Raw genomic sequence first — 27,947 nt, 5'->3', positions numbered from 1 at the left:
CAGTAGTTGTTGCCCCTGATAGTAGCCCCCTACACCAAAGTGGCAATTTGCCTTGTTTGGGGTGAAAATGTAATAAAAAAAAAAAAAAAAAATAATCCAATACTTATTCATGAAATGTTATTTTGAAAAGCAAAAAAAGTGAATAACAAACTTTTTGCGATCCGATCACCTGTGTGATTGTGCTACGATCAAACACAAGATGAGGTACTTGATGTAAATCAGTTAAGTTTGTGTGCATGTATGTGTGATACCGTCACGTAACGTAGAAAGAGAAACTTCAAACGTTCGTAAGTCCAACAATTTTCTTCTTGGCCTGATCTACTCTCGCTCAGCTCCAACCCCAATCTATCTGATCTCTACCAGCGAATCTCCAAGCCACCAACTAACACTGTCCTCAACTGTTGCAAACGGAAGACTATCCATGAACAGTCTCTAAGTGTCCATAAACTGTCAAAAACTCAATGCCACTTTGAAAACAGACCGTAAACTCTAAACATATTGACCTCTTCTGTCCCAATCACAGCCTCAGCTTAATTAACAATCTTATTTCCTGTGTTTTGTGTGCCATGGTGAACAACTTCCTATACCTTTGTTCTGCTGATAAAAATTATTTCCTCTTTTTTCTGTTATATTGTTTTCTTTGTTTATTTCCCAGCATTTGGGGAAGGAGCATCAATAATATAACAATTTGCAGCTTATTTAATTTTGAATCATTTTTGGTGAAAAGATTTCATGTCTTCATACTGTTCATTTTAATTAGTCATTCATTATTTAAATTTGGGTCCAATATTTTTTGTGCCATACACAGTACAAATTCTAATTAACCAATAGAATATCCACAGGTATTACAACAAGGGTCAGAGTAGACATGGGCAGTGTCATGATAAACAACTGACATTGCACTTCGCAAAGCTACAACAGGATACAGTTTCATGTAACAAGCAGGACAGACACGTTGACAAGTGTTATGGGGGTAAGCTGATATACTTATTTCTGGAATAATGGACTTATCCAGAGACTATAGATATAGTTACATTTAACACATTATTGGGAAGCAATCAGAGACATTCATTTGCTTGCAATCACTTGTCAGTTGAGGTTCTGACCTCGACAATCAGCTCGGCAAAAACTGGGTCATTTTGGTGGCTTTTTTCCTGGTGGGCTGAGGCATCGTTCTGGGTAATTCTATGAGTTTTACCCTCCCAGACCTTGCCTCCTGTCTTTCAGGTTGAGTAAGTTTATTGCTTACTTCCTGAGGAACCCTAAGTGGGAAATGACAACGGTGCTGTCGAGGCAAGTTTTAAAAAGACAGAGTAATCATCCTTTGGGGCAGTGGCTTGCCTTTCTTCACCCTCCTGATCTTGTGTCACATTTTCCTGTGATGTGAGGAAGTAAATATCGTGTCTTGTAGCAGTTATGGCCCCTAAATTTATGATTGGTATTTTTGTAACACACTTTTACTAATAGAAATTTTTTTGTTAATTATACCTGTGTTTGTATTGATTATTACTGGCTTTCAAGGTTACAACACTGGTGACAAGTGATTTAAAACTTACACCGCCTACAACACTAGCAGCAATGATTCGTGAACTACACTTCATGAAACCAACACTGAGGATTTATTATTCGAACATTACCTAAACGTATGTCATACACACACTGAAAGCAAATATTCAAAAATTTCATTCTACAATCCTGGAGACAAGGAATGTTAATTTATTCATTCCAACACTTTTTTTTTTTTAATTTTAATCTTTTTCCATTTTTCTGCAAGATTACACAGAAGGCTTATTTTGAAAAAATATACAACAAATATTTTGCATATAAAACAAAAGCAAATGCTAAAAATGTTTAAAATATATGTTGCTGTGATGCAATAAGCAAACATTTGTCAGGAGTTCTGCTCAGCAACATTGACATAACTCACATCCGCATGTTGGAAATTTATATCATTTGGACCACTATCCTCATCTTGGATGTTATTCTCAACATTTTGACGGATGTAACCTTCAACCTTCTTCAAATGTATCCTGTTAAACTTTAGAATTTGTACAGAATTTGGAACTGAACCTTTTATTTAATCCATCAGCCATAACCAAGTAGAAATCTTATGCGATTTTTAATTATATTTTTAGTATCACATATACTGAAAATTAAACCTTCAACTTCAAGAATACTATCATTTTGGACCAATTATTACTTAACATTTTATCGATTATACAGGGTGACCCCAAAAAAAACAAAAGCTAAATGGAGGCCATCTAGAACATATGCTGTAGAACAGAGAAAAAAAGGCCAAAGACCCTAGTGTTTTGATATTTTTTTTTACACAGTGGTCACCACTTATCAAGGCCCGGAAGCCACTCAAGGATAAGGGTTATTGCAATTGTATCCTATACCTCTATAAGGCAACCATTTGCCCATGTATGGAGTACTGTTGTCACATCTGGGCTGGTGCATCTGCTGCTTGTCTCTCGCTCCTGGACAGGATTCAAAAGAGAGTCGCCAACCTGATAGGTCCTGAACTGTCATCTAGGCTTCAGCCTCTGTCCCATCGACGAGATGTTGCATCCCTCTGCCTGTTCTACAAATACTTTAATGGTGAATGCTCTGACGAACTGCAAACACTTGTACCGCCCCGACGTAACTACCCCCGACAAACCCGACAAGCTACTAAGTCTCATCCCTTTACAGTAGAGATCCCTAGGTGCAAGAAAGCCTTTTACTCCAATAGTTTCTTCCCCAGAACTGCGAGTCTTTGGAACTCCCTTCCGGGATTCTGCTTTCCCAACTGCAATGATATGCAGAAGTTCAAGTGTAATGTTAACAAACATCTTTCTACTCATCTCCCTTCATAATACCCCGCTAATTAAGTCCCTAATAGTAGCCTCCTGCTTCAAAGTAGCACTGTGCCTTGTTTGGGGTGAAAATTGAATAAAAAAAAAAAAAAAAAGTACATTACGTTAGTGTGGAGATGTTTTGAATATAATAAACTAGTCATGACGAAAGTTTCATTTCATTCGGACAAAACACTAAGAAACGGGGCCTAATTAGAGTTGGGGCCCGTTTTTTGGGGGGGTTACCCTGTAATACAGGTACACATATACACATATATATATGTATATATAGCAATACACATGAAAAAATTGAAATAGCTTGAAATATTTCAATATTGGTATGCATAGAAAGAGCTTGATGAACTAAGAAAGGATCTTTTTAAATTTTTTAAATCTGGTTAAAATTAAGGAAGTTATGGCTATTTTTGTGCCTCACACGTTTGGATATTTTTCCCTCTTTAAGACCATATGCGTTTCGTCACATTTTTTGCACTACTTTTTCAGTAAAAATGTCATATCTTTGTTAAACACAAGACTAAGAAATAAAATTTACCATATAAGTGTATTTTTGTACAAGGAATCAGAATATGCAACTGAAAATCTCCCAAAGTTTATGGTTTCCAAATAATCTGCAGTAAATGTGCATAAATATGCAGCAATTCCTTAAAAATGCCATGTATCCATAAACAGAAAAGAAGTTGGAGAACTCAATGTTGAATTGTAATGTGCTTTATGAACAAAAACTTAAATCTAAACATAAGACCATTTAAAAATGAATACATTGCAATATTTCTTTGGTATTATTGTAGATTAACACCTTCTGTTTAACCCCACTCAACTCCTCCTGACCACCCCTCCAAAATGTGATTCTACCTTTTTAGGAAATTATGTATAAAATGCCATGAAAAACTTTAATGAAAGATAAACAAATTATTTTAGAATTGAAAAATGTAAAATAATTTCCTAATATAGGTCATTCTAGCATTTTAGGGCAGTTAACTGTTTTTTTTTCTATGGGAAAATATGCATGCTTTTTTTTTTTTTTTTTTTTTAAAGATGATTATGTGTAGTTTTAAGAGGGTTTCTATGCAATGAGAATATGGGGAGGGTTGCCATTCGGACTTTGAATTAATTGTAGGAGCTAAGGAAAATTATGTGTGAACATACTGAAAACTTGACAGAGACAAAGCTAACAAAAACAATATTAGAGGGGGGAGTGGTTAGTTTCACAAAAATTTAATGTAAAATAATTCACCATTTCCTGCCCATTCTAGCATTTTAGGACAGTTAACCAATTTATTTTTATGTGTATTTTTCTTTAAGGAAGGATCTATTTTTTGTCTGTTTGTTTTAGATGCTTGTATGTGGCTTACAGAGGTATTTTGTTTGGGGGGGGGCTTGCCACTCGAACTTAGTGTTATTGTTAGGGTTAAAGAGTGTTTTAGGAATACGAACCGTTACTTCATTTTTGTTTTGTTGTCCTAACTGCAAAATGCCGTTTCCATTTCAAATAAATATTTTACAGAAAGTTATATGTGTGTGTGTGTGTTTGTGTGTATTCGACAGGTAAATAAGTCAGCAAATGTTATATTTAGTTTTAATTTAATAAGAAACTGCGTTGCGAAATTTCAAAGAAAATTCCATAAATTTGTTGATTTCTATTTTCGAGGTTGAAGGTGTTAATTCCATAGGCCGTTTATACTACGCTGGAGCAGGTTGTAAAAATATCTTTCGCTTAATAAGTAGAAAAAAAATAACGAAATAAAAAGCTTCCTAATTGTAGTTTGATGTGTTTTCCTTTAAAATTTCAAGAATATTGATATAGATTTTGAGGGTTTGTATTACTATACACATAGATTCGAAAAAGTTGTCAAAAAAACAAATATATAACAAATAAATGTTATCAAAAGCAAGTTACTTTTCTACCTAACTGGATAATTTTTTAGTGTTTTTATTTAATGTAACATGTTTATTCAGCTTGAAAACAGTGTTTACCGATGTTTTGGAAAATTTAAAATGGCGCCCGACTCTTGAAACGGTAAGTTTGGGGAAAAGAGTTAAAAATAAAAAAGTAGACAAAATACTGCTAGAAACTCGCTCAATATATGTTACCGTGACATAGGCTGACATATATTCGGTGAGTTTTTAACAGTATTTTGTATAGTTTTTTTTTATTTTTAACTCCTTTTCTCAAACTTACCGTGTCAAAGAGAGTCGGGCCGGGCGCCATTTTTAATTTTCCAATACATCGGTAAACATTGTACGTTTTTCGAGCTGAATAAACATGTTACATTAAATAAAAACACTAGAAAATTATCCAGTTAGGTAGAAAAGTAACTTATCTTGCCTTTGATAACATGTATTTGTTATATATTTGTTTTTTGACAACTTTTTCAAATCTATGTATAAACGAGATTTTGATACTTATTTTGATTTTGAAAAAAAAGCATTTGTAGCTTTTCGCAGTAAAACATAGTTTTGAACAGCGAATTAAAAGAAATTTAAAGAATAAAAGTGCATGCAAGCTATATATCTACAAAAGTTTATTTTGTTTTTTTAACCATGTTTTTAAATTTGACGAGAAATGTGAGAAATTGCAACAGATTCATAATGCCGAATTGGTTGGGATTGTTGTTATTATACATTCTGAAAACCAAATAGTTCTAAACTAATGTTATTCTGATAACAAAATAGCTCTAATTAAACATAAGAACATTTATACTCATATTTTCATGTTTTTCTTAATTCGTTCTGGAATAAAAATTAAAGAACGCGTGTTGTTTACACTGTGCTATTGCTGATTCTACAGGCTGGAGCTGCTGCTGCTTCTAGTAATACTAACTTCATTTGACCAAATTCAAGAAATAGAAACAATTTTTTTTTCGGGTAGGTCCTTTTAAATTATCAATTACCGCGGTCCTACTCAACATAAAATAATACTTTTAATTGATAAAGATAGTAAAAAGATTGATTTACTTACTACTGGGTGTCCGAAGAATTTTTTTTTCAAAATGTTCGATACTCGTCATATTAAAGTCTTATTTTTAACACAACAAAAAAAGAAATGGTCAAAAATATTTCGGATACTTGACAGTATTAAGATTAACACCTCTACTGATTGGTTCCCAAATTTCATGACAAAATTCTTCATACAATCACGGTACGGACCTTTAGAAAACAGGGGGGGTCATTACAAAACCTCACCGAAAACGCCATTTTATGACGTTCACATTTTTATCACTTTATTTGCTTAAAACTCTTAAAATATATAATGTACATTCATATTTATTAATTCATTTGAAAGTATATTCATTTCCGAACAAAACAGTAGTAATTTGAAGACTTGAAGTGCTTTGGTTTAAAAAATATGGCTATTTTAGTAGAACTACCTAGAAATCTGTGATTATCCAAAGCGTTTTTTCGTCCGTGTGTATTACTAGTATATATATCTATCAGGGTTGTGAATTCCATAATAGAAGTGTTGATTGAATTTTAAAATAAAACACGTATGAGATATGTTTGGAAGTCAAATTACAATATTATGAAAAACATACATATTTGTTTAAAATTTATATATTTCGAAGTCATACTATTTCCTCAGAATTTTGCACATTTTTCTTTCTTTTTTTCCACGATGTTAAGGTAGAGAAAACAAAAATCAGTAAAATATAGATTACATGCCCTACCTTCCCTTGCTTTATCCAGTGCATGGTATATACGTTCTGAGATTACAGTTAGGATATCTGCAGTAGAACGGGCTTGCCTAAATCCATATTGTTGATCAGACATAAGTTTAGCAACTGTAAGGTGGTGAACTAGAGTTCGATTAATTATGAACTCCAATATTTTAGCGAAAAGAGGGAGGAGGCTAATGGGGCGATAATTTAATGGGCAATTTTTTTGCCAGAATTCTTGTTAACTGGTACCACAAAGAAGCAGTTTTCCAACAGTGAGGGAAGCAAGATTTGTTAAGGCATTTGTTGAAAAGTTTGGAGAGAACTGGAGCAACTTCAGCCAATCATTTTTTTAATAGTACAGCCAGAATGAGATCAGGTCCACATGCTTTTGAGGTGTCTAGGTTTTTTATATAATGCATTTGAGAAGGGGTGATTTTCAGATCATCTAGTGTGGTTTCTATCCACAAAGGAAAATCAGGGACGGAGTGGTTTGCTGGGTCCAATGTAGAGTTTGAAGCAAACCAACTGGCCAGCATGTTAGCTTTCTCAGTTGTTGTGCAAGCAACCTCATGATTGTTGGATAATGTGGGAATTGTTGATTGCCCATTATTTACTACACTGCTGTAGATTTGCCAGAAATCACGGGTTCCTAATTTCTGCACTTCAATGTTTTTTCTGGTGGTTTCAGTGTATTCCCTCTTAGCTGTCACTATTTTTTTTGTTACAATTACTTCTATATACTTTTGTCTATTTGTACTGGACTAATGTCAGTTAAATCTGTGGTATGCATGCTGCCTTTAAGCAATGCCAGTTGCACAAGTAGAAGTAAACCATTAGGGGGAAGTGGGGTTTGTTACAGAACTTCCATGTGGAAATGTGCTTCCATTGCCGCTGTGAACCATTCAGTGGTTTTATTTGTGCACTATTCTCCATGGGACATCTCTGATGGGATTCCTGATGGCTTCTCAGTCAGCCTTCTTATAATACCTTGTCGTTTTGAGCAATGGCTTTTCAGCTTTGGGTCAAGAGTTTTCAGTAATTTCTACCATCATCACAGCGTGATCAGCATTCCCGAGTGGGCTATGGGTTACACAATCATCGGGAACTGTGGTCAGAAATAGATCTAAAAGTAAGGCTTGTTGATCTTGTTGATCTGGGAGACGGGTCAGAAACATAACTGTTTGTGATAAGGAATGAGATATAGAAAAGCTATGTCTTATGCTAATCAGCTGTGTCTGCAAGTAAAGAAACCAAGCCAATTACTGTGGTGGGCATTAAAATCACCAAATACATGTACTTGCGTGCTAGTACCAAGGGAAAGTTCTGTATCTATGCTGTCAGAGACTTGGTTGATTAAGGTACAGTCTTGGGTCAAGGGAGACCTGTAGAGAAAATATCTCGTCCATCATCATCAACGCTCTGATCCCCAGCTGGCATCAATTGTGATGGATGGCTCTCGTCTGGGTGAGGCCCCGTGTTTTGACAAGCTTCTGGGTTTGACCTTTACTCCTGATCTGAAATGGAACACGTACATCAAGTCTGTTGCCAAGGTCGCTGGAAAGATGGTGGGATCCTTCTACCGCTCCAGAAGATATCTCACTACTGATGCAATTCTCTATCTATATAAAAGCCAAGTACGGCCAAGGATGGAATACTGTTGCCATATCTGGGCAGGAGCTGCCAAAAACAGCCTATCATGCCTTGACAGAGTACAAAATAGACTTCGTGGTTTAGTGGGGGATGCCCTTTTCTCTACCCTGCAACCCCTCTCCCACAGAAGAGACGTTGCAAGCCTATCCTTGTTTTATCGTTATTTTCATGGCAGGTGCTCGTCTGAACTCCAATCCCTGGTCCCCCCTCGCCAATCTTTCACGAAAAACACCCGTCTAGCTGAATCCACTGTGAAAAATTTCCCCCACTCTATATCTGTGCCTAAATCAAAACGCGGATTTCATGAACAAAGCTTCTTTCTTAGAACTGCACGCCTGTGGAACTGTTCAGTCTGCCTGCTTCCCTCCGGACTACAACTTGGATGTCTTCAAGTCTAATGTTAACAAATTCCTAATGAACCGCTCCCTTAAGTAAACACTTCATCAAATCTCCTCACTAACGTAATGTACTTGCAATAACCCTTATCCCTGAGTGGCTTCCGGGCCTTGATAAGTGGTGATCTCTGTGTAAAAAAAAAAAATTTAAAAAAAAAATAAAAATAAAAAAATAAATGTTTATTTATCTACCAAGTTGATTGCAAAAATAGATTACGAATTTGTACTCATTCTTAGTTCGTGAGAGGGGAATCTATCACCATACTTTCCCTTAAACACGTCCGTTGGACTTTTATTAAGTAGAATACTTAATATTTTTTTTTTTTTTTTTTTTTTTTTTTTTAATGGAGAGTAGAAAACGCATTGTGGATGTGTTATCGGCAGCTCCTGTTACTTTCGCTTCTTCTTATTTGTCCCTCAGTCCTCATTTTTTAATGAGTGATTTTTCTGACAAAGGGAGAAGAAAAAGCTGTTTTCTAGGTTGGCAGTATTTTGCGCGAACAGTTGGCAGAGATGGCGGAAATTTTCTGTTTCTATGTCTATCCTTGTAGCCATGTCACTAGTAAGGGTGCTGGAGGTAAACGTTTTGTCTGGGCTGACGTTATCCGCCTGATAGTCAGGGACCCGAACCTTGGATTAACCACCAAGGAGGCTGTCCTATCAGCAGGTGCAAAGTACTGGGGCTGCTGTATTGCCATTTGGTGAATGGATTCTGGACCATGCAGTAGCTTCTGGTGTGGCCTCTCGATGCCATACTAGTGGGTAATTGTTACGGCTTTACCTTATCATTAGCTACAAATAAAAAAATTTTTTTTAAATTCTTCGTTTCTTTTTCTCTCTTAGTTTCCCCTCTCTGTCCTGCTCTAAGTAAATCTGACGACCTAGTCCACAAATTCCAAAAATTCATCATGACAAGTTTACAGAAAAAATACACGATTAAACCCGGTTCTCCAACTTCCAACGTAGACCCCTACTACCATGTCTCCTTCTCCAACATCAGGGGTCTACGTTCTAACCTTCCAGAGGTTGAAACCCAATTACAGGAGACTAAACCAGACCTTTTATTTTCAAGAATTCTGGCGAAAGGACAGACCCATCAAATTATCGCCCCATTAGCCTCCTCCCACTTTTTGCCAAAATATTTGAGACCATAATTAACCATGCTCTAGTCCATCATCTTACAGATGCTAAACTACTGACTGACAAACAATATGGATTTAGACAAGCCCGTTCCACAGCAGACATCCTCACCGTGATCTCTGAACGTATATACCAATCACTGGACAAAGCGGGGGAAGGCAGAGCGGTAGCTCTAGATATATCTAAGGCTTTTGACAGGGTATGGCATGAGGGTCTCCTCAGTAAAATCAGATCATACGGTATCACTGGTAGAATACTTAACATAATTAAATCCTTCTTAGATAAGAGAAAAATCCAGGTAGTCCTCGACGGTCGCACATCTAAACAATATGATATAAATGCGGGAGTGCCCCAGGGTTCTATCCTTGGACCTCTATTGTTCCTGATATTCATAAATGACCTCCCCGACAACATTGCCTCTGAGATGGGTATATATGCTGATGACACTACACTCTATGGCAGACACGACAGGAAGACGAATGAACACATTTCTAAAGAAATGGCAGAAACACTAGAGGAAGACGTCCAATCTGTAGTGGAATGGGGACAAAAGTGGTTGGTCGCGTTCAATGCTGCCAAGACTAAACTAGTTTCATTCAATAATTACAAGAAACCCTCTCTACCACCAATAGCAATGGCCAACGACTCTTTATCTGAGAGTCCATCTTTCAAACTCCTTGGCCTAACGTTCACAGGAAACATGAGTTGGAACAATTACATTGAAGGCATTGCCAGGGCCGCTGCAAGAAAGGTAGGCTCTCTCTACCGTGCTAGAAAACTACTAACACCCGAAAGTATCCTGTACCTCTATAAGGCCACCATTCGCCCATGTATGGAGTATTGCTGCCACATCTGGGCTGGTGCATCTGCTACTAATCTCTCGCTCCTTGACAAGGTTCAAAAGAGAGTCGCAAATCTGATAGGCCCTGAACTGGCATCTAAGCTTCAGCCTCTGTCCCATCGACGAAATGTTGCATCCCTCTGCCTGTTCTACAAGTATTTTAGTGGTGAATGCTCTGATGAACTGCAATCACTTGTGCCCCCACGACGCGAGCACCCTCGACAAACCCGACAGGCTACTAGATCCCACCCCCACACTGTAGAGGTCCCTAGATGTAAAAGATCTTTTTACTCTAATAGTTTCTTCCCCAGAACCGCAAGACTCTGGAATTCCATTCCAGGTCCCTGCTTCCCCAACAGTACTGACGTGCAGAAGTTCAAGTGTAACGTGAACCGACACCTTGCTGCCCAAATCCCTACATAGTACCCCAGTAGTTGTTGCCCCTGATAGTAGCCCCCTACACCAAAGTGGCAATTTGCCTTGTTTGGGGTGAAAATGTAATAAAAAAAAAAAAAAAAAAAAAAAAAAAAACTGGCATTGGACAGGCTATTTCCCTAGAAGAGTTCGCAATTAAAGGATACTCTAACTTAACTTCTAAATCTGACCCCCAAGATCGCCATGGGCATGGAATTTGTGCCTATATTAGGGATAACTTTCCATGTGGTAGGGACATCTCCAGGGAAGATCCTAACTTACCCTATATGTGCTTCCGGGTTGCTTTAGCTCACACTATGGCATTTATATTTACTCTCTATCGCCCCCATAACAGCGGAGTTACTATCTTTCAAAGCATATCTGAGAAAATTGACCAAGTTCTATCTGCTTATCCTTCAGCTAACATTCACGTATGTGGTGACTTCAATGTTCACAACGTCGAATGGTTGACCCACTCTAACAAGACCGATGACGAGGGGAGGTTCTGTCATGATTTCTCCATTGCCTATGACCTCACTCAGATTGTTCAGGAACCCACCCGTGTGCCCGACAATGACGGCCAGTATGCGAGCCTACTAGACCTTTTTCTCACAACTTGCCCTGAACTATGTTCAGTTTCTGTTCTGTCGCCTCTTGGATCTTCCGACCACTCTGTTGTATCAATTAAGATAAAAATGAAATGTAATAAGTCCCCAGACGTACCTCTCCATCGTACAGTATATCGATACACTAAGGCTGACTGGGATAGCTTCCGTACATTTATATCTGATCTACCTCTGCATTCCATGTTTAAAAAGGATGTGTCCTCTATAGTATTAGACCTGACGGAATGGTTAATTGTAGGTATTGACCGTTTCATACCATCGAAAAAGTTTCAGCAAAAACCTAACAGCCAGCCATGGTTCTCTCCAGAATGTGCTGCTGCAATTGCGCACAGAAATCACTTTTTCCACTGTTTCCAACGTAATAGATGTATGAAAACTAAAGCCACTTTCAGGACTGCCAGCAACCATTGTAAGAAAGTAATAAAGAATGCAAGAGAGTTGTATGCTCAATCTGTTAAGTCCAAAGTAGCTGAGCAGCGGCTTGGTTCCCACCAGTTTTGGCAAATAGCAAACAGAATCCTGAACAGAAGCGTGTGCTCCATCCCAACTATTATCAATGGACCTGAGGTAATCTCGTCTGCATCAGAAAAAGCCAAACTCTTTGTCAAGAACTTTGCAGCTAATTCTACCTTTTGCGATCAAGGCCGCTAACCCCCAATATTTCCTCCTGTATCAGAAAACACGCTATGTGATATACGTATATCTGTACGTGATGTTGCCAAGCTAATCAAAAACCTTGATTCCAGTAAAGCAACTGGCCCGGACGGTATTCCAATCATAGTACTCAAAAAACTTCAACCTGAACTAGCGCCCATACTTACAAAACTGTTTAAACGTTGTCTTAAGGAGAATAGTTTCCCATCACCCTGGAAAATTTCATCAGTATGCCCTGTATTAAAGAATTCAGGTGATCGCTCATCCCCCTCTCAGTACAGGCCAATAAGTCTCCTGTGCGTCAGGAGTAAGTTGCTGGAATCTGTGTTAAATAATCAACCATCTCAACAAAAATAACCTTCTTAGTGACACTCAATATGGTTTCCGTTCTGCTAGATCTACAGCAGATGTGTTTACAGTTATATCTCATAGGATTAGCAAATCTCTCGACGGAGGCAACCTTTCTAGGGCAATTGCTCTTGACATATCTAAGGCCTTTGATAGGGTATGGCATAAAGGTTTACTTCATAAGATCTCTAGCTATGGTATTGTTGGAAATGTCTTCTCAATTATTAAATCATTTCTTTCTGATAGGTTCATAAGAGTAGTAGTTGAGAGGCAAAAATCAGAAGCTCACAGTATTAATGGCGGTGTCCCTCAGGGATCCATCCTGGGCCCAACTCTTTTCCTGATCTACATTAATGATCTTCCAAATCACATCCTTACATCATTTGTAGACATCTATGCTGACGACACTACCATTTATGGTACCACATCTAAGACAGTAAACGACCAAGTTCTCTCCAATTCTCTCTCCTCTGATCTTGAGCACGTAGTACAATGGGGTAAGGAGTGGCTGGTTATTTTTAATGCATCTAAAACCAAGCTTCTCTCTTTACATCATCAACATTCTGATCCACATCTGGCATCAATTGAAATGAATGGCTCTCGTCTTCAGGAGGCCTCAAGTTTTGACAAGCTTCTGGGCTTGACCATTACTCCTGATCTTAAATGGAACACGTACATCAAATCTGTTGCCAAGGCCGCTAGAAAAATGGTGGGATCTTTCTATCGATCTGGTAGATATCTCACTGCTGATGCTATTCTCTATCTATATAAAAGCCAGGTACGTCCAAGGATGGAATACTGTTGCCACATCTGGGCAGGAGCTGCTAGAAAGGACTTGTCCTGCCTTGATAGAGTTCAAAATAGACTTCGTAGCCTCGTAGGAGATGTCCTTTTCTCTTCCTTGCAACTTCTATCTCACAGAAGAGATGTTGCGAGTTTGTCTCTGATGTATCGTTATTTTCATAGAAAGTGTTCGACTGAGCTTCAATCTATGGTCCCCCCTCGCCAAACTTTCACAAGAAACACTCGACTAGCTGTAAACACTATCAATAATTCCCCCCACTCTTTATCTGTGCCTAAACCTAAACGTAGATTCCATGAACAAAGCTTCTTTCTTAGAACTGCACGCCTGTGGAATTGTCTTCCGTTTTCCTGCTTTCCGGCTGACTACAATATGGTTGTCTTCAAGTCTAACGTAAATAAGTTCTTGATGAGCCGTTCCATATAAGTTATCAAATTTACCAAATTTTCATTACTAATGATTACTATATTGTCCAATTTCTACTGTACACTCTTTAACCCTTATCCTTGAGTGGCCTCTTGGCCTTGATAATGTGGTGATGCCTATGTAAAAAAAAAAAAAAAAAGTAACTAACGCTATGTTGCAGGCTATTCCATGTTATGGTTTCAAAAAGGTCAAATACAATTTTTAAAGGCCAAACAGCTTAAAAAAAAATTGGTAAATTTGGCTTTAAAAAGGTCAATCTGGCAACCCTGGACAAGAATATGAGAGTGACCTCCCTTTGATGTAGCTTCATTTTCAAACATCATTATAATAATACATGATTATTGTTGTAATGGTATAAGAAAGGAACTCAAAATTCTGACGATTCTTCAACAAAACGTTATGTAAAAATGGGAACATTTGAAAGGGCGTTTATATGGATTTGAAATTTAAAATTAATAACAAAATTAATAATGCAATATTTGTTTTCTTCGAATGACTTCTCATTTTTAGTGTTATTTGCTTAATATTTTGAATGATATAATCTCCAACCGTCTTCAAGTGTATCTTGTTGAACTTGAAAATTTGTCTGTCAAACTCAGAAATCTGCGTGGAATTTCAAACAGAATCGTTTATTCAATCTGCAAGAACATGTGGCATAGTGGATAAAGTACTTGGTAAAATTCGCTAGTAAACTTAGATTCTTCTGGAGGTTGAAAGTTCAATCCACAGTGTGGCCGACCTTCCGAAAAATACAATTTCGAATTACTTAGGACTTCTACATGGCTGATGGAATGAGAGTATGCTACTTCTGTCGATTAAACAAAGCGTTTCGTTTGAAATTCTGTGCAGATTCTTAAGTTGAACAGAAAGATTCTTGAATTTGGCACAATACACCTGAAGAAGGTTGGAGGCTATATCATTTGAAACGTGAAAACAGGATGAGAACAGTAGTCTGGAAAATCTAAATAATACAAATAATCCTCATTAAAAAATTCAGAAACAAAGTGAATATTTGTACTCATAATATTTGAATATGTTCTGCATACAATATGGGAATAATTAAAAAAGAAAGATTTGTGACACTGAAAGAACATGAAACAGGAGTAAGGAAACTGCCAAGACTGAAGACACATGGCCAAGTGGATACAAGCATTGGTTAAAATTCTCGAATTCTATGCAGAGGTTGTGAGTTCAATCCATAATAAAAGAACTGAAAAATAAATAGATCTGCTCATAAAATATTCATTTCTTAGGTTAAAGAAAGTGAAAAATTGATGCAAACGTCACCTGCAGTGTATTCAAAATCTTCATCAATCTCAACTGCTCGTTTTCTTGAGGGAGCCAATCCATCGACAATCATCTTCGTCATTGCTACACTCGTTGCAGGATCGCATTCTTTTTTGTGAGTGATGAAAGTTTGGATGTCGTAGAAGTTTCCTTCGCACTGGCCACAGATAAAAGTGTCCAGTGGCATTTTGAAGATACCTTGACAAAAAGAGGAAACATTTTTATAAGCTCAATTATTTAGTTCTTATAAGTAATACAACATCCTTCTCAATCAATAAACAATTTTAAATCGACATGTACAATGTATACACCTTATTTTTCTTTTCATCTTTTTTCAAAGGATTATTATCAATTGGACATTAATTTACTAGATAATGCAAAAAATTCGATACTTAAAGATTTTTAGGGGATACTCAGTCTCTAATACAACATCCTAGTAAATTGATTCCCTATATTGGAACCCGTTGATGAGAACACAAAACTGGAAGGGATAGAAGTTTGGGGTGGGTTTCTTTATTCAATTATTTTTTCTTTTTAAATTTAATGAAGATTATCCAAGTTTTAAATAAGAAAATAATTATTCATTAAATTCAAAACAATTTTTGAAAAAAGAAATCCACCCCAAACCTCTCCTGATTTCATTGACTGGTTCCAATATGGAGGATTGATTTACTAGAACGTTGTATCAAAAACTGAGCACCCCCTGCCTAAAAATCTTAAAATATTGAATATTTTGTATTTTATTTATTCATTTTTTTTTTTTTTTTGATAATCTGGTAGATTAAGGTCCAATCAATAATAATCCACTGATAAAAACTGAAGGGGGGAAAAAAAAAAAAAAAAAAAAAAAAGGAAAATAAAATAGGGGGGTGGAGCACTGTACAAGTCCACCCAATTTTATTTGATTCAACCATATCAAGACAAGATTGCCTGACATCATAACCCTATGAGCAGGCTGCAGAGGTCCTAAAAAATATTTGTAAAATTGCGTCAAAAGTAATAAACATAATTCTTAACCGCAAGTTTTTCAGGGAGGTTATGGATGCTGGTTAAAATTATGAGTGTTTTCAGATAATCTTGTTTTGCTAACGCTAAATCCACTTTAATGATATCAGAAAAGATTCTATTTAGATGATTTAATTCCCCTTATTTGTTGAGGTCAACTGAAGTCAAAGAGACGCCACCAAAGAGACGCCACCAAAGACACGGATAACGTTCTCGTTTAATTCTCTATTTAGCAATTTCATAGTTTATGCGCGTAAATTTCTGATTTCTTACCCATGTTGCTCATTATATCAAAATTTATTTTTGTACTAAAATCATATTTATGTCATTTTCTTACATAAAATGAATACGCAAAAAATATTAGTTGACATGAAATAAATTCATAACAATTACATTCTAAATTGCATTTGCACCTTCCTCCCTTAAATTACAAAAGGGTAGATAACTAGTTACTTTTGCCTGTAAGCTAGGAAACCCCATGACACTGACAGATCGATATTTGGTATGATTTTAGAAAAAGCGTGAACTCTAACTAGTAGATAAAAATATATTGTTTTTGTAGATTTCGGTGTGCTAAAATAGAATCTGAAAACCGTATCCGTCGCAAATTAATAGTTTTGGAGATATTAATATTTTTCCAATGGATTATTTTTTTTATAAAATCAGCTATAATGGCGTAAGTCGGCTGATTGCGCATGCACACAGACCGAAGAGAAATCACATTTATTTTTTTTTTTAAATCAGCATTTTATTAGTTTCCGTAAGAAAATAAATATCACAACGCATTGTATTTGTTCACATAATTCGGTTCTTGCGTTCACGTGAGCAAAATGACTTGTAACATTGCGGAGGGATTTTTAGCGGGCATTTTCAAAACAAATGTGGTTCATTTTTGTTACATAGTTTTTAATGCTTTTTAATTGATCTAAAAAAATTCAGTTTTCATGAGCAGTTTACAAAAACATAACGGTTTTTCCGTAAGTAACGTGCCGAAATTTATCGAGCAGAGTAATGATTAACATTTCACAAAAATTCTGTGTTTACATTGGCGGGGCGGAGGAGGGCGGGGGTCCGCAACACCGCCGCCCCCATCCCCCTCCCGGTAATGTAAACACAGAATTTTTGTGAAATGTTAATCATTATTCTGCTCGATAAATTTCGGCACGTTACTTACGGAAAAACGGTTAATTAAACCGCAGAAGCACCTGTTAAGCTATGCAAGTTCTATATATGATTACCCCCCCCCCAAAAAAAAACGAAAACAAAAAGATGTTTTTTGTAAACTGGTCGTGAAAACTTACTAAGAGCATTATTTTTACTATAAAATGAGATAAATCTTGTTTTTTATGAAAATATTTCTTGTAATTTAAAATGTCCGACATGTATACATGCGCCTTGTAAAATGTCACGTAACTATCGCACATGCGTGGCGTAAATGAGTAAGTGAAATGGCTTCTGTGGGCATGCGTAAGCAGCCGACTTACGCCATTATAGCTGATTTTATAAAAAAAATAATCCATTGGAAAAATATTAATATCTCCGAAACTTAATTTCCGACGGATACGGTTTTCAGATTCTTTTTTAGTACACCGAAATCTACAAGAAAAAATTTGGTACTGGTCGCGGTAAGAGTTCCCTGCCGAACACCCTCAAAAAACAATAATTTCTCCCCGCGCAGCCGCAAAGGACGTTTTAGTTGCCATAGTAACAACACTTTTTATCGACATTGTTTTACTGTTTATGAATATTGAAATAAAAGACATTACTACACATTTATTAATAATATCTCACTTTTAATCACTTTTATCGACTTTTTAAAACTTTTTTTTTACTCTTTTTAAATGACAACGTTAATGTTTATGAATATTGAAATAAAACATATTACTACACATTTATTAATATCTTCTTTTTTTTTTTTTTTTACTGTTTATGTGTCAATTTTGAAATTATTCTTATATTGAATATTGAAATAAAAGACATTACTACACATTTATTAATAATATCTTTTTTTTTTTTTTACTGTTTTACTGTTTGTGTCACTTTTATCGGCTTACTTTTCTTTTTAGTTTATTTGGGTTTGTATTACTGTACACATAGATTCGAAAAAGTTGTCAAAAAACAAATATATAACAAATAAATGTTATCAAAGGCAAGATAATTTACTTTTCTACCAAACTGGATATATTTTCGTGTTTTTATTCAATGTAACATATTTATTCAGCTCGAAACCCATACAGTGTTTACCGATGTATTGGAACATTCAAGATGGCGTCTTATTCTCTCTTTAACACGGTAAGTGTGGGAAAAGATGTTATAAATAAAAAACCAGATAAAATACTGTTAAAAACTCGCTCAATATATGTTACCGTGACATAGGTTGACATATATTCGGCGGGTTTTTAATAGTATTTTGTATTGTTTTTTTATTTATAACACCTTTTTCCATACTTACGGTGTTAAAGAGGGTGTGAGACGCCATCTTGAATTTTCGAATACATCGGTAAAGACTATGTTTCTCGAGCTGAATAAATATGTTACATTGAATAAAAACACAAAAAATATATCCAGTTTGGCAGAAAAGTAAATTATCTTGCCTTTGATAACATTTATCTTTTATATATTTGTTTTTTGACAACTTTTTCGAATCTATGTGTACAGTAATACAAACCCAAAAGCCATTCTTAACACGGGGAGGGTGTTTTGTACCTATTCTCTACTTTAACCTTACAACTGAATAAAAAAAACATTAAACTTTAAGCTTAGAAATACGATTTAAACTATAGCGCGGATCATAAGTGCACTAGCACCCATTTTCTTATTAATAAATGTTTATTTTTCTTTTAATATTCATAAACAGTAAAAACGTCGTCATTTAAAAAGAAAATGCTATTTAAAAAAGAAAATAAAATTGATTAAACGTAAGTAAATTTATTATTCTATCATCATTTTGTGGTAAGTAAATTTCAAAAACCGAAAAAAGTCGATAAAAAATTAAAAAAAAGTCGATAAAAGTAAATTTCAAGAACCGAAAAAAGTCGATAAAAGTGACACAAACAGTAAAAAAAAAAAAAAAGATATTAATAAATGTGTAGTAATATGTTTTATTTCAATATTCATAAACATTAACGTTGTCATTTAAAAAGAGTAAAAAAAAAGTTTTAAAAAGTCGATAAAAGTGATTAAAAGTGAGATATTATTAATAAATGTGTAGTAATGTCTTTTATTTCAATATTCATAAACAGTAAAACAATGTCGATAAAAAGTGTTGTTACTATGGCAACTAAAACGTCCTTTGCGGCTGCGCGGGGAGAAATTATTGTTTTTTGAGGGTGTTCGGCAGGGAACTCTTACCGCGACCAGTACCAAAAATTTTTTTTTTCTAATTCGAGTTCACACTTTTTCTAAAATTTTACCGTTTATTTGAATCTTCTTTTTAAAAAGGTTAGGATGATATTATTAAATTAAAGTTACATGTTATATACAGCGGAGGTTAAAACTGCGACGCGCGTTGGAGGTACCTACAAATTATCGTATGAAAAAAAAAAAAAAAAATCTCTTTAGTAAAAGTAGAGTTATGTCTCTTAGACAAATCAGTCTTGCTTCAGAATTGCCGAACTTTATTTTAACCGTTATTTTTGCGTTTTATTTAATAATTTAAAATCCGTTTCACTCTAATTTATGTGACTGAAATAGAAATTATGCGTTAATGCACGAAGAAAATTTTACGTTGATAACATAAGATGCAAATGTTACCAAAAATAGCAAAATAAATACGAAGTTGTTTTTTATTGCCGCAGGGAAAAATGAGTCTCTTGTTTCCAACAAACAACAAAATATGAAAGTTTGTAACCCGACCGCAGCAGCTCATATTTTGAACTAATCGGACCGTTAAACATAATTACATCTTTATACTTGGAAATTATTTGCAAATGAAAGGGTCTCAGCGGCGTTCTATTGGACCGAAACCGTTTACTTAAACCATAAAACAAAAATAAGAAAAACAGAAGTAAAACGCAAAACAATAAAACACGGAACAAAAGAAAGTTCATTGGTAAAATCAAGGGAAACAACTCCACACCAAAAAATTTTTTTTTTTTTTTTTTAGTTAACGGTTATTTGAATTTGTTAACTCGATTCTCTTACTAGATAAGTTTAGAAATAAACAGAGCGAGTAGTTATTATTCCCGCATTTGCCATAGATGATTAACTTTATATTTACTAAACATGATTTTAAATATAAGAAGCTTAAATTCGAACAAATTCCCCTGACGCTTGCCGCAGGGTTGTTAAATAAAAATGAAACCTCATAAAAAAAAAAAAAAAAAAAAAAAAAAACGCATCCAATACAAAATATTCTCCAAATAGATATTTTCAAGAAATCTTAATAGTATATAATACAACTTTGGGGGGAATATTCAAGGAACTTTGCTTGACTGTAATTTCCGACAAATCATTATTTATTTTAAAAATTAATGATTCACGATTTAAAGAGGATGTACTTTTTTAATTTTTTACTTCAAATATAGACATCACCATTAGGTGAACGCAAGGAAAATCTTGATTTCTGAAACGTTCGGAAATTATAAAATTGTAAACTAGACGCATTAAGTTTTTTTTTTTTTTTTTTTTTTTACTTACGACATAACGATTCGTTAGAAATACGAAACATTAAGCAAAGCTACAACAAAACATTCTTGTAATAACATCGAGAAAACAAGAGCAATTAACTAAATTTAAGCTAATGGCTTAAATTTTCAATTAATTGAAAGAAAAACCCATTTTAATACATTATTGTTCCATAACTATGAAAATAAAATTTAAGAAAACAACAATCCGAAACCATAAAGAAAAATCCAAGCTAACGTAATTTCAAAATGGCGAAAGTCGGTCCAATGTGATGAAAACAAACTTTAAAAAATAAAAATAAATTTTAAAAAAATATGCGCGGTGAAGAGAGCGAATTTTCAAAAACTGAAGCCATATTTTATAAAAAGACGCAAATAAAGAATGCAATAGTCTCTTACCTCTTTCGGGGCGATGCTTTAATTATGTGTTTTTTTTTTTATGTGAAACGTCGTTTCGTATTTTTGTCAGTTTCTAATGATGTAATTTACATTCGCATAAAAGATAAATTGCGATAAATACTAAAATACTCAGATAAAAATGGACTAAACAAAAGATGTATTTATCCGTCTATATTTCTGTTTGCAGCGTAAAAAAATTAATTGCAACACTGTTTTAGCAAAAGTTTCGCTTCAAAACGAACGATTCACGTGATCCGTTGTGCTTTCTTTGTAAACGCGCTAACTTTGAATCCTACGAATTAACTGCAAATAAAGAAGTTAACCTATAACTATATTTTATAAAAATATTGTTTTTCCAGGATGTTACATAAAAAATAACGTTAATTCACGTATAAAATTAAAATAAGCCTGTATTTTTCTTCTATGAAAAAAAAAATGTATTTTGTTTATTTTTCCGATGCTGGTACGAAAATACGGATGAACTTCAGTTTTATTTCGAAAGCAGATGATACACAAAAGCCGTACTTTCGTACAAATAATGAAATTTTTTTTTTTTTTTTTTTTAATACATTTCATTGGACCCGGGAGGCTATTTAGTTCTCAACCACTGCAAGAACTGTGACACCAGGATCGGAAAATAGGATTGAGAAGTCAGCGCCCTCGAGGAGGGTCATTCTGACCTGCAAAACGTGACTTGACAGCAAGTCGACATTCCCCGGTAAGGGCGTCTCAGGCGATTAGCAATAAATTTCTCAAAGATAGGTGGACCTCCTAGAACGGCTCAGAACCAGCATTATACCACAATCATTAGGGACCAGGTCATTACAAGAATGGTGTAATCTCTGCTGATTTGGGGGGCAGAGGATAAAAATCCCTAATTCGCTTTACCAGGGGTATACCGACTAATCGGCAGGTAATTACTCGATTAATCAGTAATTGGCCAATTGATTACTTTTCTTTTCCTATCAAAGTTTAAACCATTTCATCATCACTGCCAAGTAACTCATTAGATAGCTTTGACACATTAACACTATAACTGCCAATTTAACTTCACATTTGTTAAGTATCTGGCTGCTATTATGGCTTTTAGAGTTTATAGAATAAAAGACAATGCAATGGAGTTTCATTCTATATTAATAAAAAACTTTATCTCTCATCTTTGTTAGTAGCATTCGTAGAAGAGAGAAACGGGTTAGTAGGTGGAAGTGTTCTTGTGTAAAGATAGATTTAATATATTGCCGGCTGAAGAAGAGAACATTTCCGTTTACACATGTTTATAGCTAGTAGTCATCGGGACAAAGGAGGCATGTTAAAGGAGAAAGAAAGGGTCAAAAAAGAGTCGCCAATCTGATAGGCACTGAACTGGCATCTAAGCTTCAGCCTCTGTCCCATTGACGAAATGTTGCATCCCTCTGCCTGTTCTACAAGTATTTTAATGGTGAATGCTCTGACGAACTGCAGACACTTCTGCCCCCACGACGTAGACACCCTCGACAAACCTGACAGGCAGCTAAATCTCACTCCCACACAGTAGAGATCCCTAGATGTAAAAGATCTTTCTACTCCAATAGTTTCTTCCCCAGAACCGCTAGACTCTGGAATTCCATTCCAGGTCCCTGCTTCCCTAACTATACTGACATGCAGAAGTTCAAGTGTAATATGAACTGACATCTTGCTGCCCAAATCCCTACATAATACCCCAGTAGTTGTTGCCCCTGATAGTACCTATTTACTATGCCTCCCCACGGGACAGATTTAGACACCAGGGTCGTTTTTTAACGTGGAGAAAAGGTACAAAAATAAAAATTGTCTCAGTCGTGAAGGATTTCTCTTCCACCGAAAGAGAACATGAAATGGAAGTGCAGCATCTGAAGAACAGATACTACACTTTGATCTTGTCCCGAAGGCCAAGACTGCATGTTGCCCCTGATAGTAGCCCCCTACACCAAAGTGGCAATTTGCCTTGTTTGGGGTGAAAATATAATTAAAAAGAAAATCTAAATTAACAAGAAAAGTAATTTTTATTTATCTCTTGAATTAGTTTTAAAGGTCACTGTTATTTACATGAAGTTCTTTAATTTTATTTACATGAAGTTCTTTAATGTTATTTACATGAAGTTCTTTAATGTTATTTACATGAAGTTCTTTAATGTTATTTACATGAAGTTCTTTAATGTTATTTACATGAAGTTCTTTAATGTTATTTACATGAAGTTCTTTAATGTTATTTACATGAAGTTCTTTAATGTTATTTACATGAAGTTCTCTAATGTGGAACAAATTTTGTAAATTATTTATAGCTTTAGTTCATCACTACACTTTGTCTTTCATTGATTTTGAATCATTTTCAGTTTTTTTTGTTCAGTTAGAAGCCTTTTTGGAACTTAACCAGTTCAGTTTTTGTTTCAAAGGATGATTTTTTGAAAGCATAGTGGCGACATAATCACCTGCGCAGGAACCATCAACATTCCATGCCAACACAAGAACTCCAAATGGATAAACGCTGTATTCTATGTGGTAGATATTCCAGGACCAGCCATTGTAGGCCTGCCTAAAAGCGAACAGCTCAACCTCATCATGATAAATGTTGACGCTATAAAGAAGGCAGCCACCGATATCAAGCCAGACCCTATGTAGGGATTTGGGCAGCAAGATGTTGGTTCACGTTGCACTTGAACTTCTGCATGTCAGTACAGTTGGGGAAGCAGTGACCTGGAATGGAATTCCAAAGTCTAGCGGTTCTGGGGAAGAAACTACCGGAGTAGAAAGATCTTTTACATCTAGGGATCTCTACAGTGTGGGGGTGGGATTTTGCAGCTTGTCGGGTCTGTCGAGGGTGTTCACGTCGTGGGGGCACAAGTGCTTGCAGTTCATCAGAGCATTCACCATTAAAATACTTGTAGAACAGGCAGAGGGATGCAACGTTTCGTCGATGGGACAGAGGCTGAAGCTTAGATGCCAGTTTAGGGCCTATCAGATTTGCGACTCTCTTTTGAACCCTGTCAAGGAGCAAGAGACTAGTAGCCGATGCACCAGCCCAAATATGACAGCAATACTCCATACATGGGCGAATAGTGGCCTTATAGAGGTACAGGATACTTTCGGGTGTTAGTTTTCTAGCACGGTAAAGAGAGCCCACCTTCCTTGCAGCGGCTCTGGCAATGCCGTCGATGTAATTGTTCCAACTCATGTTTCCTGTGAACGTTAGGCCAAGGAGCTTGAAGGATGTACTCTCAGATAAAGAGTCGTTGGCCATTGCTATAGGTGGTAGAGAAAGTTTCTTGTAATTATTGAATGAAACTAGTTTAGTCTTGGCGGCATTGAACGTAACCATCCATTTTTGTCCCCATTCCACTACTGATTGGAGGTCATCCTCTAGTGTTTCTGCCATTACTTTAGATATATGTTCATTTGTTTTCCTGTCGTGCCTGCTATAGAGTGTGGTGTCATCAGCATGTATACCCATCTCAGAGGCAATTTTGTCGGGGAGGTCATTTATGAATATCAGGAACAGTAGAGGTCCAAGGATAGATCCCTGGGGCACTCCCGCATTTATATCATATTGTTTAGATGTACGACCGTCGAGGACAACCTGGATTTTTCTCTTATCTAAGAGGGATTTAATTATGTTAAGTATTCTACCAGTGATACCGTAAGATCTAATCTTCCTGAGGAGACCCTCATGCCATACCCTGTCAAAAGCCTTAGATATATCTAGAGCTACCGCTCTGCCCTGCCCCGCTTTGTCCAGTGAATGGTATATGCGTTCAGAGATTACAGTGAGGATGTCTGCTGTGGAACGGGCTTGTCTAAATCCATATTGTTGGTCGGTCAGAAGTTTAGCATCTGTAAGGTGCTGGACTAGAGCACGGTTAATTAAGGTCTCAAATATTTTGGCAAAAAGTGGGAGGAGGCTAATAGGGCGATAATCAGTTCTTTCGCCAGAATTCTTGAATACTGGTACCACAGAAGCAGTTTTCCAACAGCCCGGAAAGCAAGATTCATTAAGGCATTTGTTGAAGAGTTTGGAGAGAACTGGAGCTACTTCGGCTGAGCACTTTTTAAGTGTCATAGTAAGTGTGTGTGTGTCGGTGTCGGTGTCTGTGTATCGATGAGAGCAGTTCTTTAGCATGATAAAGAATGTTTGTTTGGGTTCTACACATGGAAATAAATGTGAGTTTGAAGAGAGCCATTGTTAGCTTGTTGTACTCACGTTTGGTCAAAACCCCAGGCAAAGTCTGCTGCCAGCTGGAGCTAGTGAGAAAGAGGAAGAAAGGTTGGTGATTTTGCCATTTATGTACTCGGTCATGTGATTGAGAGCTGGCTTGTGATTGGGCAAGCTAGGGAGAAAATGGATTTCAAATCTCGAGCCATGAGAATTAGCTTCTGCATGTGATTGTAATAAGTTTCGGCTGCTACAGATACCCCTTGTTGGATTGGTTTTTGAAAGAAAACCAAAAATGTTTATCAAAATAAAAAAAAGGTTCTTTTACGTGTGTCAGTTGTAATTTAGAAAATATAAAGTAGTGAGAATTTTGTAATATGTCCGTCCATGACAGCTGCTTGTAAAATCTGTTTTTTTGTGTCAACACGAGGCTTGATGCTTGTGACTGTGTTCAAATTTGTTTCATAGAATTGTATATAATTTCTTTAAATTTGAATTAATGTGATTGGACAAGCCAGGGAGAAAATGGATTTCAAATCTCGAGCCGTGAGAATTAGTTTCTGCATGTGATTGTAGCTGCTACAAGTTTCTCTATTCTCAGGACACAACCTATTCCTTGTAGGTTCGTATTCATTACCACTTGTACTAAAGAGCCTCTCCCTCTCCACAGATGAAAGTTGTGCACTTAAATATTGAATGAAACTATGATTTAAAAGTAATAATAAATATTTGTCCAAATTCCTTGCAAACTCCTGACTTCAACTGTAATCTTCACCGACCATTCTCTGTCTCTCTTTCAGCTGTACAAACGAGTATGGCTCTGTGCTTTCCCATTCTTCTTTTTCACAGCTATCAATGTCCTCATATGCAAATTACTTTCGCCACAAATATTTTGAAGCCAGTTTACTCAGAAGTGGTAAGGTCTTCTGAGTCTTTTTCCACAACTGAAATGGATCATCAACTCTTGAGAGTAAAGCTACATCATGATCAAGTTTTGTGCATTTATGAATAACAGGCTTACTCTTTTTGTATTTAGATTGTGCTTCTTGTATTTCAGTTGTACTTGCAGTTACAGAACTGAAAAGGTATTATTTTTATTATTACCTTAAATGTCCTTGAAAATATGGAAAATGCCTTGAACAGGGCTTGAAAACGCTTTTAAAATTTTATTCTTTATGTCCAGTAAAAAATTGTGTTGTAATATTATATATAAAATCGAAATAAATATTATTAAATTGTTTTTTAAGTATTAATAAGAACACCATTAAAATATTTTTTAAATATTGAAGATAAAACCGAAATACATTGTTCTGAAATTGTATCAGATACGAGAGTTACATCCCTTTATCATGAAATAACCTAATGTTTCTCCATGTAATAACATCAGGTAGTTTTCTGATAAAGGGGCGTAACTCTTGATCCACAATACCGGGAATTCAAAATTTAACAATTAAAATGAACACAGATTTAGCAAAGACGCCAACAAATGGTAAAAAGGGTAAAAATTCAAATATATAATGAATAAATGTTACTGCAGCAAATAAAAGTTACTTTTATACCTGGCTCATTATTTTTGTGTTTTTAAGTAGCTTTTAATGCTCTTTATTTCATCTAACAAATGCATTTTTTAAGAGTGGATTCGAAATAATATGGGGATGGTGACATCTTGTCGGAAAGGAAGCCTCGTTTTGAAATTTGCGGTGTCCATGTTCCTTGAATTTTGTATTTTGTGCGTTTTTCTTTTGGATGGGGAATAAATTTTGGTACTTGTGCAGTTTAACATTTCAAACAAATTCTATGCTTACTTTTTCGTTTTTTTGGGCAAGGGAGGGGTATTTAATTTTGTTACTGGTGCAGTGTAACATTTCCAAGGAACTTCTATGTTTTCAATTTAAGAGTTCCATCAGCAAAGACAGAAGAATGTTAACACAAAAACTTCTGACTGAAGTTTTTATTTTTAAACTTAATTTGGTGCTTAATTGTTTTATTTTTTGGTAGAGGATATTCAATTTTAGTACTTGTGCATTTTAATATTTCAAAGCAAATCTTATTTTTTCTACTTATTTATTTTTTTGGCACCTTTTCCAAAGCTTTTGTTGGTAAACATATTTTATACAATATGAACCGAACTGTTATTTTACTGGTACAAAAAAATTATAATTTAAAAAGTGAAAGTTTGTTTTACAATCCATAGAGATTTGAAAGAAAAAATTTTGAGACTCAATTACAAGAAGATGGAACTTGGTTTCCTTTTAGAATAAAGTATCAAGGAAGTCGCAAAGAATAGGTATCTGAGAGACAGATACTTGCCTTCAGAATTGAGACTATTAAATTTCGTGACACTGTGGTAAAGAAAACATAAATGCCCACTGTCCTATTCCTTTATCAGACAGCTGCCTTCTCTCAACCCACCAAGCAGGTATAGTGTAGAAGTCAATTTAAAAGTGTATTAAACATTCTTGTACACAACAGGAAGCTGAAGGAAAAGGATTGTGATAATGTCATGCAACAATATGTTGATCTTTCTTGAGCAGATAACTGTCATTGGATCTGAAAAATTTGTTGTGTTCAATCACAGCAGAAGAAGATGAAAGTCTTGATGAACTGTTAACAACCTACATGATTGTGATGTGATACGTATGGTGAAGAACATACA

General features: G+C 35.6%; 2 protein-coding genes across 5 annotated transcripts in view; one reads left to right on the top strand and one right to left on the bottom strand.

The window, feature by feature from the left end:
* LOC145277482 (uncharacterized) overlaps positions 1-21,616 on the bottom strand; it is a 64,357-nt gene extending 42,741 nt beyond the window's left edge. Inside the window, exons 1-2 of one of the 4 annotated variants that reach the window (XM_080128857.1) lie at positions 21,127-21,616; positions 15,098-15,295 (exon numbers count right to left, since the gene is read on the bottom strand). In XM_080128857.1, the coding sequence (XP_079984983.1) occupies positions 15,098-15,284 (187 nt within the window). In that variant the 5' untranslated portion in view covers positions 15,285-15,295; positions 21,127-21,616. Of the gene's footprint in view, positions 1-15,097; positions 15,296-20,740; positions 20,989-21,126 lie in introns of those variants that run through there. The other 3 variants (XM_080128859.1, XM_080128856.1, XM_080128858.1) reach the window with 3 other exon arrangements.
* LOC145277481 (uncharacterized) overlaps positions 1-27,947 on the top strand; it is a 367,340-nt gene that overhangs the window by 98,557 nt on the left and 240,836 nt on the right. The gene's annotated exons all lie outside the window — the stretch shown is intronic.

This window comes from Euprymna scolopes, chromosome 6, assembly GCF_053919585.1.
Source record: "Euprymna scolopes isolate OS-2025 chromosome 6, ASM5391958v1, whole genome shotgun sequence".
Taxonomy (NCBI): Eukaryota; Metazoa; Mollusca; class Cephalopoda; order Sepiida; family Sepiolidae; genus Euprymna; species Euprymna scolopes.
This window is presented reverse-complemented; position numbering and strand designations above follow the sequence as displayed.